Source organism: Catharus ustulatus, chromosome 7 (genome assembly GCF_009819885.2).
Source record: "Catharus ustulatus isolate bCatUst1 chromosome 7, bCatUst1.pri.v2, whole genome shotgun sequence".
NCBI classification, from domain to species: Eukaryota; Metazoa; Chordata; class Aves; order Passeriformes; family Turdidae; genus Catharus; species Catharus ustulatus.
In genome coordinates this window covers 12,685,022-12,706,026 of record NC_046227.1, presented here as the reverse complement: position 1 = coordinate 12,706,026, position 21,005 = coordinate 12,685,022, and the positions used below count along the sequence as shown (strand labels likewise).

The following is a 21,005-nucleotide window of genomic DNA, read 5'->3' as shown; positions in this document are numbered from 1 at the left end:
ATTGATCACTCCGAGATGCAGATGCTCAGTGTCAAAGTCTGACAGCAGCAGCTTAAGTAATTCTTTGTTGTATTTTTCACAGGGCATCTGTGTGGTTACCTGGCACAGCAGGCCCTCTTGCTCCTTGTTTAAAGGTCTGCCAAATTCAGATTATGCATGAGCTTTGTTTATAATTTGTCTTAGAAAAAAATCTGCTTGCCAGAGGCTTAAAGCACGGCTAAAGATCTGAAAGTGAGTATTGTTACAGGCTTACTTGCCACCTTCCATAAACCTGTCTCCTGAACAGTACCCTTTCTGTGGCAGTTCTTTAGCTGTTGTTTCTGCTAAAATCATGTAGCTTAGTTTCACCATGTCATGGTGCTGTTAAAAGCAATAAATTGGCAAATACCATATCAGAAAAACAAATGATTAAAAATTCTGCCTCAAAAATACAGATTTTATTATCTTGGCCATCACTGTTTCTGACCTCCCATTCATTGTGCTGCTTACCTTGACACTCTTTTCTTGGCTTTCAAATTAAAGCCCTGACCTTTGTTAAAATACAGCACTGAATCATTCATGTGACCTGCCAGACTGGATTTGTGTGTATTACATTTATGCTAAGCATGCATGCACTCACTGGCTCTTTGGTTCTTGAGATTTCTTGTGTGTGTTGGATTTTGGCAGGGTTGGTTTTTTTTCCTGATATTAAGAAGAAAGTGCACAGAAAAAAGACCAACAACCTAGAGAGCACAGTGTTCCCAGTGAAAAAATAGGTAGGTATGTGGGCAAGAGTATTCTACTCAATCCACGTATGTCTGTGTTAGGTGGTTCTGGGTAGTGTTTGGATACGTGCTGGTATGTTACTGTGTCACTGTGCTTGAAAAATCAGCACCCTGGAATAAATGAGACAGGTATCCCAAGTGCACCGTGTAACAGAAAGATCAGTAAAAACTTCTGTAACTTCAATATGTTCTATGCAGGAATACTGGGTAAACAGTTTTAACAAAAACAAATCTACATAAAAACCTTCAGAAACACAAACTGTCCGGGAAGAAGATAAAAGTAACTACAACCTGTCCATTATTAAATGTGTCAATAGCTATTTCTACAGTATCTCTCTGCATGATGACACAGATTCCTTTCCTTTTTCTGGCCCCTTTTTTCCATTGTGGTGACTCGAATGAGTGTTCCTCAGTCCAAGCAGCATAGAATTGTTGGTATTGTTTTGAAGATTCTTTGGAAAGAGAAACTTAGAGCATTATCTGTTTTGTTTAGATATCTTGCATTACTCTTGAAGAAATGATGTAGCTAATTCTGTAACTGATCTTGGTGTGAGTGGTAGCAGTTACATCGCACTATTGTTAAGACACTTAATGCCATAGATCAAGGCTGATTTTGGCCTCATTCAATTCTCTCCTCTCTTTCTCCTGGCTGCTTCAGGCCACACTTTCTGATCCTTTCTGCAAGATATATGCTCCCCCATTTGAAAATCAGTCTCTGTGCTGTACATAGGAACATGTGTGTGCACACAGCTGAAGAAAGCTGGCATGAACCTTAAATCCCATCGTAGAAACGGCCAGGGGTTGATTTCACCTGCCAAAATCTTTGGGAAGGAGCTGTTATAAGAAAAGCCAGTCACCACACATTGCTGCTAAGAAAAGCAAATGAACATGCTCTTTGGAAACAACAAAATTTTATTACCTCACTTGGACTACAGCCAGGAGAGTACATCATTCTTAGAAAGATGTCAGGGAACATGTGAAGAAAAACTGCAAAATGCTTGATTTAGGCACATACAGCAGCATGGTGCCAAAATATTATGATGAGCAACTATGTACCAGGCAGCAAATGACTGAAAGGAAGAATGCTGCTTACCAGCTTTCCAGCCCCAAGGGAAATACACTGAAATTCCACTGATCCTGCCTGACTCTCTCAGGCTCTGAAATCAGAGCCCAAAGAAGTAGTTACAGACCACAGTCAGGCTTTCTATTTGTGCAGCTACCAGTATTGGGTGTGCTCATGCATACATATGTATTTTATACAAAAGCAAATCTATTTACATATAAGGCCTCAATTACAGCATAAATGCTACCAATGTGTTGGCAGGCCATATAAACTAGGTATATTATTTGAAAGGCAGTTTTATTCTATATGCCTAGGCCAATAACTAGGAAAAAAAAACAGTTCAAATTTGCCCAAAGCTCTATGCTTTTACTTTCAGTGGAGTTTTGTCCCACATTCAACTTTTTAATTAAGTGGTATTGCATCAGAAATTGGTTCACTCCACATAGCATATGTATATTTGCATTGGTGCATGTGATTCTGCAGCAAGCAACAAGTTGGAACAGAATACAGCATAATTGGAACTACTTCATCTTTCTTATGGGAGTGGACTCCATTTCCTGGATGAACTGTCTTGCCTGGTATTTGGAAAAGAAGTCCAAATTTGGCTACAGACTTGTAACAGAATACTGATTAATTCACTCCACCCATTTTTTATAAGCTTGACATTAAGGCAAACAAAATATTGTATTATTTCTTTACCTTTGCTTGAAAGAGTAATAAAGAGCAATCAAGAGTAATAAATCTCTGTAGGACTAAAATTTTAAAGATAGAAAAAGAAGTGTGGCACAGAAGGTGTAAAAAATATTTATCACTAATTCTTTGCACACTTTGAATGAGCCCAATACTTGTATGAAACATCTGCTCAGTATTTTGCAGACAGTTGGTGTTAAAAATACAGCAAGTGACCAGAAAACATAGGGTCTCATGCTTTAGTTTTGTATATAGGACAAAGAGCACTGGGAGAAAACAGGTTTTATTGCCATATATTTTTTTCTTTGACAATAGAAGGCAGCAATTCAGAGTTCTCCACCTTGAGATTCTTCTCCAGCTGCAGAGTGGAGCCACTGATGGCTTCTTTTAGGTGGGATGTAGCCAGGGAATTCCTCCTTGGGGCAGCAGTAGGCAATCAGGAGACTCACGACCCTGTGATGTACAGCCACAGTCTCTTGGATGATAATGCCTCAATTAAGAGTGGTATCAGCAATGGCAAGGAGGAATATTTTTATTATGTGTTCTTCTGATATCAGTGAGGTATGGAACCACAGCAAACCAACGGGATTAAAACAACATTCCTCATCAAAAGCCCAGCTGGAGTAATTCCACCTATGCTGATAACTTTCAGTTCAGGCTGCATGTGCATTGCAAGGGCAACACATCCAAACCATGCGTGCCTTAAAAACCTTTCCATCAAAGCAGCAAGTGCAATTAAGCCAGCTGTTCACAGAAATCTGTATATGCAAAGATGCACATCTGACTGGCAGGTGTGAAGTCAAGAGCACCTCCAGCTCTCTTGGAGAGAGCTGGTGGCAGGAGCAGTCACTGGGCAGTCTCGCAGCAGTGCACGGGCACAGCGTTGTCCGAGCTCCAGAGCTGCTCGCTGACCGTCCCCGAGCGGCTCACCTCCCACAGGGCCAGCTTCAGCACCTCTGACACCGTGGTCTTCACCTGGGCTTGGAACTTCTTGCTAATCAGAACGTAGAGGATTGGGTTGAGGCAACTGTTGATGAAGCCAAGGCCAGTGGAGAGGGGAATGCCATCCTGTAGTAAGTCATGCAAGTTTTCGTCGTGGTGAGCAGACAGCTCCACAATGCTGAATATATGGTATGGTGTCCAGCAGACAAAAAAAGCTACAACCACAGCAGTGATGGTCCAGAAAAGCCTGCTAGAAGTCAATACAGTTCTCCTCTTCACTTTGACAATCAGCAGTGAGTAGCAAATAACCATGGTCACTAAAGGAAAGAGGTAACCAAATGCAAGCCTCACCCAAATGAGAATGTGATGTGTCAGCAAAATAAGTTCTCTGTCATGCACATGGAAGTTGTTGTAGCAAATGGTGACATTGTTGAGAACTGTAGCTGTGTCTCTGAAGTATAAGGAAGGGCCACCAATAATTGCAGCCGACATCCAAATGACCCCACTGAGAACGAGGGTGTTCTTTACAGTCCTGTATTTGTAGGAAAAGACCGGGTGGACGAGGCGGATGTAGCGGTCAAGGCTGATGAATGTCAGGAAGAAAACGCTGGCAAACATATTAAGTAGTGCAATGAATGAGTTCATTTTGCAGAGCCACTTCCCAAAAGGCCAGTGGAAACCCAATGCCACGTATGTAATATAGAGGGGCAGGAAGAGAACAAAAATGAAATCCGCAATGGCCAGATTCAGGAACCATAGTGTGGAAACAGATTTATCCCACTTAAAGCCCATAAACCAGATGACAATGGCATTGCCTGGCACTCCCAGCAGAAATGCCACACTGTAAAAGAAAAGGGATATAATATGGGCAATGCTGAGGGAAGACTGGGGTGACTCATCTTCCTCAGACAGATCGTAGAAATAAGAGTAGTTCTCAAAATCTTCAAATGTCATGTTGCAGGGTGGCTTTCTGGGGAAGAAAAGAAACGAAGTGGTCAAAGAAGAAATATTTTACTGCACTGTAAATAGTAAACTGCAATTCTTTCAAGTTCTTGGTCATAAACCAAAAACATTTCCTTAGTTTGGCATATCTGTCACCTTTTATTTGTCAGTTGCTAGCACAAAACTCCTGAAGAAATCTGGTCACAGGCATTTCAAGAAATGTTTAAATCAAAACAGAACTTGTAATCTTCAAGAACTGTTCTCCTTCCATTAATTTCTTAACAGACAGCACTGAGCACAGTATCACTGATACATTTCTAGGAGACCAGATGCAAAGTTTTACAGAAATATGAGTGTGCAATTATTTTCTGGTCAGGTTTCATACTTTCTTTCTGTTCCTACATGAAGCAAGTTTTATGGATTACATCTGTCTGAAATCAGAGGAGCATTAGACATCTTTGTAGGAAAAAAATTCACTTAAAATGTCAGGAAATCATCTTCTATAAAATTTCACCCACTAACCCCTGCCTCAAATTATAGTTCACAAAATGACAAACAGCAATTTCTCCAGCAACTAAAAGTTCATGGGTTTATTAATCTCTTTCATGTCTGTCTTTGTATCAAGAAAAGATGATTTTCAGGCCATTAAACATATTGCATTTCCTTAACCCAGCAAAGAATGTAGAGAAGGAAATATATAGACCATAGTGCAGGGATAATAGACACTGTGGTGTCCTTCCACTAGTGAGCTGAGAAACAGGTAATAGATGAAAGAAATAAAGCTTCCATTAACAAAAAACACACTGTAAGAGCTATAAATGAAAACATTTGTGTGTTGTTTTTTTTTTTAAAGACAGAATTACAGAACTTTCTCGGTTTTCTTCTTACAAAAGCTTCTGGAATTTGCGAGTACAAAATGATTTTTCACATAGAAATTCTTTCTGTGGGTGGGAGGGAAGGTGAGGGGGAGGGGAAAGTGGAATATAAACCAAAACTGAGGGGGAAGAAAGAAATTAATGGGAAAACAGTAAGGAAACAGAGTTTGAACAACAGAAAGAAAAGCAGTCAGAAGTTATTTCACAGTGTTTAGTTTGCTATATAGACAAAGCTGCAGCACATCACAGGTGGCCACAGTCAGATAAAAGTCTCTGCAATGATCAAAACAATTATTCTGTCGAACTCTGTCATTATTTAAAGCTGAATTGTTTGGCTGGACTCAGCTGCACTGAAGACCTGTGCCTGAGAGCAGTCAATTAGCTGTCCTATGATTTATCTTACCTCTAAATTTCTGAGTGCTATCTCCATTCCGAAACCAAAGTTCAGCCCGCGCTTTTGGAACTCAGCCCTGCATTCCTGTAATTCCATTAATTATAGCACGGTAAGAACAAGAGGAGAGGGGTCTCCAGAGCACACTGCCTGCAGAACCACATCTGCAAACTCGTATTCATGCACTCACCTTTCCCCCAAAAAGCAGTGCACTCAGTTTGAGAGGATTGCTCACACCACTGAAGCTACGCATGTGCACACGCATTAGCAAGATTAGACTTCTCATTTGTAGATGGATGGACAGGGAAGGAAAAAAAGGTTGTGTAATTTTATATCTCTTGATTAAAAAAATATGTAGTAAGAGTCAGCACAGCCTGTTCTGTCAAGAGGCTATGATAGCATTTGTGATTTACATCAGGCTGAAAGAATGTTATTTGGTTTGCTGTCCTGATAAATGATACTTATTGGGCTGCATTTATGTAATTGCATGCCCCTTGGGGGTGGATTCTGCATCAAATACCACTACCACCCATCTGAGTAATTTTTTCAAATAGCTTAACAGCTGCTGAGAGAAAAGTATAAACATGGAGCAGTACCATTAACATCTGGAACATTATATTTGGACAGTTCCAGAGGACAGTCAAGTTAATAACTAGATTTTTAAGTGGATTTGCCTTTATAAAAAACTATACCTTCAAATCAAAGTTATGCAACTAAACAAAAAAAAATTTCCAACTATTCTGACAAGCATTTGCCTACTGCCCAACAATGTCAATTTTATATTTAGCATTTTAAAGATGATGTATTGCAGGACAAAATACACATACCCAAATAAAAGCCAAGTATTTCCTGAGCCTCCTGTAGTTTAAAACTCCAATGAAAGAGCACACCTTTAAAATGCAATTATTTTTCCAGGCTTATATTTTTCCTTCACTCTAATTCTAGTCTTCAATGCAGGGAGTCTTCAGCAGTAGGAGTGAAAAAGCAGAAGGAACATTGTTTACCACTGCTCCCAGTGCACAAATGCTGAAATTAGACACTATGGCTAGGGCTCAGCAAAGACTGCAATTATATTTGCAAAGCCCAGAAAGTTTTACTTCTGACATTGACATATATGAAGCACTTCTACAGCAGGACTCATGGTGTTATGCCCTGTCCTGAAAAAGATAAGCAGTAGGTGATTGTCAGTGGAGTTATACTGGTTTCCATCACTGAGGACACAGATTTTTTCCATTAACCATAATTCAGTAGGGATGGTTCTCTGTGGTCTTGAAAAAAATTTTCTCTTAATACATGACTCTGAAATTTCCAGGGTCAAAACTGTCTTGCAGTTCAGGTCTAGGCCTTGTGAAGAAATCTAATTGTATTCCTTATTCTCTCACTGATTTCCTGCATGGTCTTTGACAAATGGCTTACTTTCCAAGCTGGAAAAATTCTCATTAATGTGCTTGCAAACTGAGGCTCAGTAGAGAAAACAATACTTTCAGACAGCAGTTTCTGCTTGGCTTTGAGGCAGCTGCTAGAAAGGGTAAGGGAGGTTTGGTGCAGTTCACTGTCTCAGTGTCTGCCAGTCTGGGGAGCCAGTGCATGGGAAACATTTCTCAATAAACAGGAAAGTGTGGTTAGAGGCCTGCCAATAAGCCTTGGGAGCAGCCACAGGTTACAGAACAGTGTTCCATTGCATATGGATTAATATAACCAAGTTTAGATTTCATCCTATCCTTTTTTATAAAATTGTATTTTAAATAGTAAACACCCTGAGTAAAGTGTACGCTCAGCAGTTGTTTGACGAGTCCGTTCCTGTCTGCTGAGCCACAAGCAGCTCTGAAAACTGAGCCTCCTTGATTCAGTTGCTTAATTATGAAAATAGTTGACCAGGAGGTTTCATTTCCTGTCCTCTTCTGTAAAACAGAAGTTAATTTAACTTCTAAATGGCTTTATAGGAATATAACAGAATGGCTCTTGGCACTTTTAGATCTTGTGACAGAAAGCAGAATTACCAAGAAATACAGATCATCAGGAAATATTTCTAAAATACAAAGCCACAGAACTGCTGGGAAGAGACTTCACCACATGTTACATGAACAGTCTTTCTCTGAACTTCAGCAGGGAATTACAGACTTGGATCTCAGTTGGCATATTCACAGCTTTCTACTAAAAGTACCTAGAGTTCGTGTCCTTTACCACTATTATGGCTAAGCCACAATGACAACTTGGACAAATGATTGGATCTGCCTAAAATAGAACAGCTCTTGTTGCACTAAGAATGGCCTTGCAGTTATGACATGGGACCAGTACTTTGGAATCTATTCATGGCTATGCCACATGTATCCTGTTTGACCAGGGGAAGTCGTTTGACCTCTCCACACCTCAGCCCCGAGGTCGGCAGAACTTTGGAATTCAATTACATTGGGCTTTCAGTCTAAAATAGAAGAAAACAAACAAAAAAGTTGCAATTTCCGTCCACTCCACTTGAAGCAAAGTCCTCCTGGGGGTCCAGAGTTCCCTGGGCACCACACAAGTTAGGACCCAACTGAATTACACTGGCAGTCTTTACCACAGATTTGGGCTCAGCTCACACAACCCCTCTCTCTCACATTTGATCCTCATTACTTTTGAATTTTACAGAAAGGTCGAAGGGACGAGTTTATTCATTGTCTATGTTAGTTAGAAGTTAACACAAATATTTGAATGGTAGTCCCCCAAATCTATTTTTCCAGTGTGACAAACAGTGCTAGAGCCTCTGGTTAGCTAAATTGGTTTCAGAGGTCACAGTAATGAGTCCTGACTTACTGGGAAAATTATGGTTTGGAGGGTTGGCTATCTCAACTGTTCATAGAGGGAAGCTATTACACAAACCTTCCTATCAATGTATTTTTAAACGACTGTGAGTACATCACATTCCATGTGTATTATCTGTGGCTAAAGGAAAGCTTATTTGATTGCATCACTTCAGCTTCTGTCATTTGCAAGAGTCAAAAGCTGGAGAGCAACTAGTTTCACAAAAGGTCACCTAAAGCCTGCTTGTAATACTGTGTGTCAGCAAGTTTATTCACATATGGAATTCAGTTGAAAGCCCTCATAATTTTTTCTTGGAACTTTTGAGGCAACAAATTTTGAATTTATCTAGCCTCAAAAACATAAACGTGAATTTCACCTGGTAGTTTATCTATAAAGCTCAAACCTCAGAAGGCTGAGCAAATTCATTAGAGGTACACATGTATTCCTGGCAAGCATTTTACAAAGACACAAGGAATACTGATGAAATTACAGACTGCCATAGACTCGTATTTCTCCCTCAAAAAGACAAAGTCAAGATAACTCCTTGCCTCTGCAGAAACATTCCTATAGCAGGAGGCGCCTGATACTCTCACACTACAAAATTAAATCATATTACAAAATTAAATCATGAAGATTTTGCCTAAAGTTGGCCCTGCAGACAAAGCTACTAGGTAAGGAGCATTTTAAGCTGGTGTACACAAAGGCAGAGCCAAAGCTTGTGTCTGTGTTTTCTCTTTCATAGACACATACACAAACAATTGTCTTTTGGCTATCCTTTTATGGTGATTAGATATATGGTAACCTAATAACTTCAATGTCATCCTGAATTCAGTAACTAGAACGGGTCACAACAGATACAACATGTGACTGGAAATGTTTTTGAGCCACAATATAGATGTATTTGTTCTAGCAGATAAGAAAGGAATGCAAATAACAATCATTGTCCATTATGACTCTCATGAAGCAGTGTTAGAAAGGCATTTGCAATGTACTAGCTAGACATGTCCTAGAACTTAGGCCAAAACTAACTTTCTTCAAGCAAGGCTAAACACCACCCTGTTAGTCATAACACACCACCTCATCTGTGGAATTGGAGCCCTTCGACCAGATAATAGCCTGACAACTTTTCCCACAAACTGAGTGTTTCAGGATTAACAAATTTGTATAGCACAGTTAATTTAATTTAAATCTACAGTTTCAGACCAGCAGTTTTGCCGACCCAGAAATGTTAAACTAAACATGGAAAATCCAACTTTATATCTAAATAAGGCTGCTGTAGTAGGAAAAGTATCACAGTAGTTCTGACCTGAATATAAAATACCTTCCAGACAAGGGCTGCAATTGAGCAGTGTACCATTTCCACAATCAGGGACCTGATAAATGTCTGCAACTGTGTATCATCAAAATAGATTTATTTTCATGCTGATCCCAAGTCTTCCATTCCCAAAGATGACAAAGAAACCCAGACATCCCGCGGACATGCACAGGCAAAGGGGAGGGCAGTTGATAACTCCGTAGCTAGCTCTTGTTTTTTGCTCTTATTCCCTTCTGTTAATACAGCTAAAAGTAAGAATATAATTTTTAATATTTCTTTGGAACGCAAGGAGTTGATGTAGCCACTGCAAATCATGTAACCACAAAAATCATCCATCAGAGTCAGGAAAATGACTGGTCAAATCTGTGAAACTTAAAAGTAGCACCATTTTAGAGAAAAAAAATCTGATATTCTTACCAAAATATACAGACATTTAGCTAAACAGTGACACTTGAGATTTAAAATTTGCTTAATGTATTGTATGTATCAGCAGTGCCAAAGTATTTACATAACCAGTCATAATGCTTCAGTATTCACAATCCTTGCTGAAATGAGGTTCCAGTGAGAATTATCATCACTCTGGTTTGCTGAAGAATGCTGAGAATGACCTACAGGAAGTCTCTGATCAAACCAAGTGCTAAATCTAGAGTCCCTGCCTAGTGGTTCAGCCACAGCCCTATCCTTCTTTCTTAAACTTAGCACTGTCCCTTCTCTCATGGTGAAGAAACCACAGCTTCACCTCTGGGAGACCTTTCCCTTCCTGAAGGGAGGCTCCTTTCTGTGCCATCATGCTCATTGTGGTGGAGGACAGCACTTACCTGGGCAGCCCTTACTGCTCCTGGTCTTTCTCTGCATGGAGGAGAACTGCAACCTGGATTTCCACCATCCGGCATCCCCACTGCCCTGTGCCAGCAGTCCCAGGACATCCCTCAGAGCTGCTACAGATGACAGAGCCCAGCAGGTACACCAGGTATCCCATGGGCTGTGAGCTAACACCCAATCAAGTATTGTCCCATGGAAGCTTCACGAGTTTTCTGTTCCTCCACAAACACCAGCAGTATTTCCTTTGGCTATAAGCCACCACAGTAACTACACACCTAGAGCAGCAGAGATGTTTGATTAAAAACATTTAAGTGCCTCAGCTTTGCAGGGGCTGGACTGATGGGATAATGAATGCTTGTGTTTCTAATTAATTACGGCTTTTTAAGGTTTTGGTGCAAAAATTACCCAGAATTTTTACTTTGCAACTGTTTCATGTATTTGTGATGAAAGAATATTTTGACTAGCATTCATGTGGTCATTACATGATCATGCAGCTCTGAGCATGTTTTTTAAATGGTGGTACTGTTTCAACAAACACATGCTTTAACCACAACTCCCTCCTAACAAAAAATAGTAAAGTGAGAGTAGAGGATACGGAGTAAATGCAGAGATTTTTTTCTGCAGCTGACTCAGCAGACTAATTAAGGCAAATTAAACACATTAGACAACAGCTATTCCAAAGCTATTGCAGGGTAACAACAGGTCATTACAGAAAAAATACAAAGCAACACTCTCTCCAGCAAGATACAAAATATCTATTGAATAACAGGTAAAAAAATACGTTACAATCTGTTATATTTACAGGTTTTTTAACTAGCACCGCAACTCATTCCTCTAATATGCCTTCTTTTACCCTAATCTCTTCCCCAGATTAACTTCCTAATCACTTTTTACAGTATGTTTGCTTGTGTACTGCCCTCTAAATCGATCTCTGTTTTCCTAGGTCTATCTACCCCTCATTTATATAACTCAGCAGTTTCTTCTAGCATAAATGTAATATTGTTTATATTACTCTTGACACATACTCTTGCATGGTATATCAGAACATCCAATTCCAACACACTGCTGGTACTTATCAGCTGGAATGTTTTGGATAACATAATTTATTATGTCCTCACAGTTAATATACCAGGATCACTGTGTACAGTAGATTAAGTGTGTCTACTCCTGTATCAATGTTATTCTAATATTCCAACTCATACAAAGCCAACTATTTTCTTTACTTTAAGACCAAATCTGTAATAAATACTGGCTTTATTCCTGCAAAACTGAAAAATTCATATTGTTAAGTTTCAGGACCAGATATTTGTCTAGGTCCCTAACATGGTGCTGGGAACACTCCCCAGTACTGATAGGAATAGATGGCACCTATGATTAAGGTGTTAAATAGGAGCTTGGAAATACTGGTTTTACAGGCTTCCCATATTACCTTTACAAATCACTTCCCACTTGACTCTGCCAGATATGGTCCAGCACCCTGAGTTAACATTACTCAGGTTTCTTAAACGGGCAATGCTTCTTAACATTTCCACAACATCTCATTAAAATAATGTGGGGCTGAAGCTCATTGAAAGAGCACCACTAGAAAGAAGAAATGGGAGTGTAGAAAGTGAAATTACATAGACTGTATGGGACTTACTACACATCACTTTCTCCTCTAGAAGGCCTCAGAAGGGAATAAAACTTGTGTGTCAGGCTCACACTTGCTGAAAGTAGCAATTATTTTATGTTGGGAAAGTACCCCAAGGCCCTAGTCCTTGAGATCAAAGCTTCACTGGATCTAGGTACTGTAAGAACATAGTGAAAGACAATTCCTGCTTTGTTTATAATTAAACAGAATAAACACATACAAGAAGAGTAGGGAGAGACATATCATGCCCAAAGCCAAACAGTAAATTTGAAGGTAAAGTTGGAAGAAAAATAAAAGAATAAAAAGGTAAATATCTTTAGTGGATAGAGGGAAAGGATGCTGATTCTTCATACTTGTGCTTTTTGATTATTCAAATACACCCTTCAAGAAGTATCAAAAAGGGATAAGAGAGCCTGGGTAGGGGAAGAGAAGTAGGAGAATGCTACAGGTTTTGCTAGCTAATGTCCCTGGCAAGAACTGGAAAATTCTACAGTGCTGACCTTAACAGATAATCCTTGCAAGCAAACCTAACTTGCAGCAATGGGTTTTGGCTTCGCTCTGAGCTCAGTAATGAAAAATTACTGTGTCTGCAGTAGGTGTGCTCAGCTCATCCGGGGAATTGCAGCAACGTGGTGGGCCAGGTATAACAGAGCTGGAAAAGCCAGCAGAAATTCCTTGTGGAAAAAAGCAACAATGGGCTAATATACAGATTTTTGCTCCTGCTTTAAGGTCCTTAGCCTGTGGAACATACTGAAGATACAAAGAAGTAGCTGAGCTCCCTTTATATATGCTATATGCTACCTTCTCAGGAGCCTCAAGCACACTGTAAAGGTAAAAGCAATTGTGAAAGAGCTCATTCCCACATAATGGCATCTCCCCTTCTAGAAGCAATGTCTCTTGGACACTGCCTACCCCAGTCACAGCAATCCCTTACTTCCTCTAACAGCCAGAGAAACTGCTCCTCACAGGCAGCTCTCACACAGCCAGCCACAACAGAGCCCAGCACTGTTGTGAAACTGCTAGCTTCAGACTGCATGAACACAAATTAAACCATTATCAGAAATAATGAGTGCAAATTAGCCAGACAGCCAGCCACCACAGTAAGAGAGACAGCTGAACTGCTGGCACATTCCAAAAGACAAAATAAATAAATAAGAAAATAATAAGACCATTCAATAGATCATAAACCCCCGGAAACAAAGCTGTTGCCTAGTGCTTGGAATAGCAGAATTATTAATACAAAATTAGTATAGAATAACAGAGCACAAACTTCAAGTGTCTGTTAAAAAACACAAGGAGAAGAAAATTCTTTATGGCAACTGGTTTTTTGGAAACAGATATAAATTTTCCTCTTGAATCAATCTATCCAAAATAAAAATCAAAGCATTTCAGAAGTTGCTCACTTGGTTGTCAGTAGAAAAAGAAATTCTTATAATTAAAAGAAAGAATGTGTAATGTACAGTGCATAGAAATTACATTATTTTGATCAACAGTTTTCCTCTGCCCTCACCATGCAGTTGAAATCTGTAATCAGATCCTGCCTAGGAATCCTTAGACAGAGCTTCCCTGACTTACGGTCCTTTTCCACAAAGTCAGTTAGAGATTCCAAACCATAAATTCATTCTCCAGAGTCAAATAACTTCCACTGTGCCATAATCAAAGATACTCTCCGTTCAACAGAAGTGGACTCTGGTGTCATTCATGGCACATAAAAAATCCCTAGGATTGAAGTAAAGCTGGTAGGACCTCTATCCTGTCTGCCTGGCATAAGTTGCTGATAACACTTTAAATTTGGCCAGAAATTGCAATGACATTAAACAAAAGTAAATTGGGTTATCAAAATACTTGCTTTTCCCAGCTCTGAGGTAGAACAACAACATTATGATAGTGAAAGTAAGCTATCCTGTCATAAGTAAGCTAATCCTGAAATCAGTTTCTGCAAATCTGCTCTGACAAACTACTTTACCTTGACATACCCTTAGTCACTCTCTTCTCCCTAGGTATCAATTAGTAAGCATTTTATATTATTCAGTGATACATTTTTATTCAGCTAGAAAGCAGATGTGTTTTAATTCACAGACAATGTACAATGTATACATGTTTTCTAAGTCCACAAAACCAGGTCTGGGATATTGTTTGGCTTGCAAGATCACATCTAGAAAGGTAACAGGTGACAATGACACTGTTATCACGGAGTGTGAATAGGAGGTGGGATCAATTCCTGTCTCATTGTGTGGTAGCATACAAGGCTTCAAATCTTATTGTCACTTCCAATAACTTAATGACAGCTAGAGCCACATCCTACCTTATTCCACAATTAGGTTAGGGAAAACATACACACTTTCCAGCTGAGATCACAGAAGCCTTATTTAATTCTGCAGAACTATAATTCTTCAGAAGTATTTTCTTAATCTGCTATCTAAGTTGAAATAATTTCCAGTTTCTGTTCTAGAATCTCTTCAGATCAAAAACGACATATTGTTAACTAATTATACTGGAAATTGCTATAACTATAGAAGACACACTATGCCTGAGCAAATAAAAAAATTAAAACCGATACACTAGGGGACACAGAGGGGAGGGAGAGAGATTTAAGTTAAGGTCACTTACCATTCCCAGACAGGAAAAGCTCCTTGAAGTGTGTACTAACATATTCAAAAGTAATTAAAAATTAATTTCACACACATTTTCATACCTTTTCCTGGTGCTGGGGTGGTTCAAAGTAATCTTTGATGTAAATGAGTATCACATTCTTTCTTCCAAGAAGCTCTTTTAGGCAGTATATGCCAGACCACCTTACAACATTTGCCTGCAAGTGTTGTTGCAGCTGTAGAGACTTGCTGTTTGAAAGGGAAGGGAGAGAAAGAACTTAAATATGAGAGTTTGACCTACCTTGCTTAGCTCTTTGAAACAAAAGGCACTGTAAATCAGGGATGTGAGTTCTGTAGCAGAAGGAAGAATGAAATGATCTGCAGAGCTCAGAGTCACTTCAGTGTGATTCCAGCTGCTTCACTTGGCTACTGCCTTCCTTCTAATAAAGCTGCAGAATGATATAACGCCGTGTTTGTTTTCAGCTGAGGAAGTTGTTTCCAACTTCCCTTGGTTTTCTAGACCCATTTTTGAAATACTGCCACGCTGTATAAGCCCAGTATTTCACCAAAAATAAATGTTAGACATTTGAATGAATCATTTTGGTCAGTGTCCAAGCAAGCAACAGATGTGGTGGCTGATGAATGGAAAGAGACCTTACAGTTGTGGGCTGCTTTTTGTTCTGCAGAGAAGAGGGTGAACAGTATTTCTTTGTAAGCATTCTGGTTTATAGAAAATAATGTTGAATGAGCTGAAAGATGCTTAAAAAGTCTCACTGAAAGCATAATTTTTAACTGTACAGTGTGATACATTCATTTGGTATTTCGGATTAGTAGCTTAATCTCTTTTTGTGTGTAAGGGAGAAGTAAGCTCCTCAAAACACTAATGAGTGACTCTCTGTCAGATAGTGTAACACTGGTCAGGAATTTGAACTGAATTTTAGGTGACTGGGCCTGACTCCCAGTTCTGTAAAGAGCTGATGAGGTTTGTGGCCAGGCCTCATGATCTCCATGTCACTCAATTTCTCAGCCAGTAAAATGGAAATATTATTCCACTACCATATGGTATTGCTACCACAGCTTACCTGACTCCGATGGCACCACACTAATCTCACCATTTTAAATCAGCTAAGCATCTGTCAGTCTACCCTGACAGTGGAAACAGTAATTTAACAGTGGTACTCTGCTGTCACTAATGCAAAACATGTAACATGTTCAACCAGTTGATTCTAGTCAAGGCCAAATTTTCCATATCAAATCTCTTGATTCCAGTGAAAAATTAGAAAGAAAAGTCTCCAACCAATCAACCAAGTGTAAAAAAAAAAAAAGAAAATAACAAACAAACAAAAAAACCCCACAGAAGGGTGAAGTTCTTAGCGAAATCAGCTAAAATGAGATTTCAGCATCTAAAATTTTAGCAAGGCTGTCAGTTCTTAAACAACTCTCTTTAGGTTCACAGACCACAGATTCTCTTAACAGGAACCAAAATCTCCTTCCAGCAAAACTAGTCTTCCTTGTCTCCCCTCCATGACAGTTCTTTTTGTTCTGCCAATATAACTTTAAACACTGAAAGTTATACATGTATACACAAAGTTTTACATCTACACCAAAGTCTTAGATGTACTTTGTACATGAGTAGGAAAGCCTCTAATTCCATGAAAGGGGGATGAGGATTATGCACAGAGCCCCTGGACCATAAGGAAAGGAGAGAGGAGCAGGATTCCTGTGAATATATGGGGACAAACAGAGGGGCTTACCTGAGGAAAGCATCTCATTTGTTTATTTCTTGTATTTTAAAGATTTCCTGTTTTCTCTAGGTAAGTGATTGGTGAATCTTCACTAAAAAAAGCAATTATCTTCCTTTGTAGATACTGGGATAGGGTAAACACAGGCACTGTTTAACAGCAGACCTGCTGAGGGTTTTTTCTAATGGCACATGAGAGTGTCTCTCCAGGTATTTTGCCTAATCTAGTTATTGTAAGGCAGTTAATTCAAAGGTGTGCTCAGTAGTATTTCAGCAAGACAAAAGAGGAAATTAAGAAATACATAACTACCAGACATGATCCACAAAAAAGATAAAATCCCCAGCATACAGTCACAATTTGTCAAATGCTTGTCACCTTCTAGGTGAAGGGAGAATTCAGGAGAGTGCAAAAGATTCTTGCAGTTCGGGGTGGTGAGAAATTGTCCTTAAGGGGCTGTTCCTTTCAACATAAACTAAAACAGGTTTGTGACTACTCTAACCTATACTTCTGTTGATACCTCAGCTCTTCCATCCTTCAGAACCAAGGCAGGATTAAACCCCACGTAGCAATTTTCCTCACCCTTCCTTACCACTGCACCAAATATGAAACACCAAATGCTAAGGGCCCAGAAGTAATTTTGCAGAGGAAATTTTTCATAGGAAATGAGATTATTTTTTTCAAGAATAGCAGATTACAGCATTTAAAATAATTTTCTACCTCTCTGTCCTGCCTACATTTTCTCCTTTTCCATTGAAAAGGACTTTGATGAGCAACTACCCAACTTGCACAGTATAACCAGCATAGTAACATACCTGGGAGAAAAAGAAAAAAAGGGAAACACTTTTTTACAGACAAAATTGCATTCAATCTGAAAGGGTTTAGCACTGGTTGTTTTCTGTTTAGATCTAAATATAACATTTTAGTCATACATAGTTTTGATTAACCAGAGTGGAAATCTTAAATCCCTGAAGAATGTAAGGTTAGGCTCTAAACCTTTCATTGTTTTAGCTCTTTATATGCTGAGACACAGTGAAACTGGAATGGTGAGTCACAAATTACATGGCTTTTTAATATACACTTTTGTGCCACCTGTTAACCACTGACATCATTTGAGTGTGATCTTTTCAGATAATTTGTGAAAGTTATATGCTTGGAAGAGAATTAGAAAATAATTTTTAAAAAAACCCTTGTTTTCTTTCATGTCTTCTCCTTTCTCTGTCTGGAAGTTATATTGTATTTTACTGTACTATTTGTGTTTTTTAACTGGGTAAGTTTACAAAGCCCTGGAATTTTTACTCTACATTAAGTGTGTCAATATGCCAGAGAACTCTGACAAGGCACATGCATTCATGTGCATACAGTGCACGTGGAGCTTGCAAAGCAGGGAAATACTACTTTATACCTGATGGGAAAAGAACAAAGGAGAGGATTTACATGCAGATAAAAGACATTGGGTCGTCTAGCAGCAAATAAACTGGGTCTATTGAAAAACAAGTTAATTTTAAAAGCACTTCTTATTCTTTGGGGGGCTTTTTAACCCTATAAAACAAAACAAAAGCACAAGATGTATGGAAAAAAATGTACACGGGAAAGGTCTCAGAAATGTTTTACTGCTATTAACCAAAACACAAATTACAAAGTAATTAAAAAACCCAAAAATTAACTTTTGATTTACCTGGATTGCCAACAATTGGCTGATAGTTCTGACAATCATACCCCACTGTGGGGACCAGTGGATCTTATCACGTTGCCTATTAGTATGTGCAGATAACATCAGCACTAATCAACATTCCATCAATGGTCCTTAATTCAGCTAAATTGTAAAAACCAGGAATTCACAAATTAGATGAAACAAAAGATATTTGGCTTTCCCAGGGTTAATTTAACCTGAACAACACAAGAAAGCAACTACTTACTGTTGTTTACAGTTCGGTCTTTTTTTTTAGAATAGTAATTCTTCACTGCTCCTTTGTCCTCACTGTTTGAATACCTCATCGACTAAAATCCACTCTGGAAAAACCACATTTAAATACATGACAATCAGGAAAAGCGTAATTTCCTCCCTTCCTGTGAAACTAATGGCTATTCACGCCTATCCTTTAGGTAAAGTTGTAATGTTTACTTGTGGCTTAACTGCCCACTACATACCAGAGTCAGCAACTGTGACAAAATTCTCCAGGGACACTTTTGAATAAACCACCCGATGAAGGAAGGTTTGGCTCATTTAGGCAGGTCCACACCTCCTTCTATGCTGCTATCAACGATCTGAAAGATTTTCACTATAACAGACTAAAGAAATTCAGTAATTCTGCAGAAGGCAAAATCCTTTCTCGTTACTTTAGTCAGGTCAGAACACATAAGCATATATTGCTATACATGTATATATGAATGTATGCAGATACTAGTTCGAGCTGCAGCACTTCATGAAACTCCTGCAGACACAGTCAGCAGTGTTACATTCTGTGAAATAATTAATATTAGAGAATAATTTATTACAGTATATATTTATGTGACGTATGTATTATATGTTATTACATGATTTATGTAAAGTGTTATTATGTAATATATTTTTATATGATACCTGGGAAAAAAATACCATAAGAAATAGAATTTTTCCTCCATGGATTTTTCTTTCATATGTGCATTTTTTCTCATTTTCCACAAGTAGGAGTTATTTTCTACATAACTTTCAGAACACAGGTATTCAATTCTATATTCGTATGACAATGAGATTATACCTGCCACTCAAATAACACTTGAAATCCATAGAGTTTTCAGAGTGTGTCTTGACAACCAAACTTCTGATATGTATCACTGGGTGCTAAAGATTATATTAATTGAATAGCTAACCAGCCAACTCAACAACAGTATTTTTCCATTTTAGCCAAAGTGCTGTCTCCTCCCATAAAAAGGAATGTCAGTGTTTGGAAAAATTGTTTCAGAGAGATCTACAGAGATTAGAGACACAAAAATAAGGCTGTGCAAACTAGAGTTGTTTCACGACGTATTCCACAAAATATTTTCATATCTTCATTTCTGGTTGGATTAATCAAATCGCTCTTTTTCACCTCACAGAAATTACGTGGAACTACAGAGTTACCTCTGTAGACAGGTCTGAGGACTGAAGCCAGAATTTACTGCACCTTGGATTGAGCCAGATGTCTCAAAATCTGCCCAAAGCAAAGCCAGTCTAGGTTCCAAGAAACCCAAAGCACAGGGACGAACTTTAACCACACCTCTTCAGGATTTAGGTTGGCTCCACCCACTCGAGGTGCAAGTTACAGCACAATTGCTTACACTTATGCTTACAGGAAACTGGTTTTATTTTCCATTTAAAGTGCAAAGACTCAGTCTCTACCTTTTATATCATGTGTCTTTGCATTAAACCCCCAAGTCCACAGTTCAAATAGCATCACGTTATGATGCTACAATGGGCAAAACTCCTGACCCAAGAGGTGCTTCTGTTTCACTTTCTGCAGCCAGCTATTAACAATTCACAGCCAAGGTGCAGAAAACTGTTATGATGAATAGCAATCCATAAAGCAAGCAGATTTGCATGAAGGAAACAATCACCAGTTCCTGTCCCTCACTATTCTACAATTAGACTATTTCTCTTGGCTACTGTGATCACTGAGGCACAGCTGGTCTTAAACAAACAAAATGGAGACAGGGAAACTGAAAAGGATTCAATTTCCCTGCAAAAGACACAGAGCAAAACTGAGTGTTGATACAAAATTTGGGCAGTTCCCTGAAAATATATGCTAACAGTCAGGATGACTATACAGGACTCACATGTGATCAAGCAGGGTTGTTGCTTTGCATCATTAATGCTCAAAACCTTAACTAAGAGAAACAAACACCTGTGCACATGTGGAATTCCACATGCTGGTTACTCTACAATAATTGATCAGCCATTGACATCCCTCAGGAATTATGAACGTGCTAAGATTTTAAATCGGACAGTAGTTCCTTGCCATGAGGAATGGTTCCTGAACACCACGTGCAAAGCTGATGCAAATCAAATCTAAATCAAACTCAATCACCTATAGATCTTCTGAGCATGTTCTGAGATCCTCCTAAGTTGTGGTTTCAATACATATTCATTTGTATTTTTTAAGTTGTTTTTTATAGTCAGCTACATTTGTCAGGCTATTTTTCTGTTTAGTGGATGTAAACATGTTTTGTGAAACACAAGACATTGACTCCACAAGGATTTAAGTTATTTATCCATAGAAATGAATGTGAGACAGGGAGAACCAATGCAAGTTTCTGTCTACTGCTCTGCATTTGTCCTCTCTGATAATAATTTTGCTTCTAAATCCTACCTTCTCAGCCTCGAATGAGTTGGGAGCTGATAAATCCCTATAAACCTGCTACTTGTGATAGAGGCAAAGCAAATTATTAGATGCTCTGAAAAACACTTTGCTAGTTAAGGGCTCAGTTATAAGCCAACCCAA

At 38.9% G+C, this 21,005-nt stretch overlaps 1 protein-coding gene across 3 annotated transcripts; it reads right to left on the bottom strand.

Annotated features, from left to right (window-relative positions):
* Window positions 1-1,655: 1,655 nt before the first annotated feature.
* Window positions 1,656-15,238, bottom strand: CMKLR2 (chemerin chemokine-like receptor 2). Of its 3 annotated transcripts, none has more exons than XM_033065154.1 (2): window positions 15,108-15,238; window positions 1,656-4,429 (listed from the first exon to the last, which is right to left on the bottom strand). In XM_033065154.1, the coding sequence occupies exon 2, from the start codon at window positions 4,411-4,413 to the stop codon at window positions 3,364-3,366; it is 1,050 nt and encodes a 349-aa protein (XP_032921045.1). In that variant the 5' UTR covers window positions 4,414-4,429; window positions 15,108-15,238; the 3' UTR covers window positions 1,656-3,363. The 3 variants fall into 3 exon arrangements, with proteins under 3 accessions (XP_032921045.1, XP_032921044.1, XP_032921046.1); XM_033065153.1 differs by lacking the exon at window positions 15,108-15,238 and adding an exon at window positions 14,901-15,070; XM_033065155.1 differs by lacking the exon at window positions 15,108-15,238 and adding an exon at window positions 14,911-15,070.
* Window positions 15,239-21,005: the final 5,767 nt, after the last annotated feature.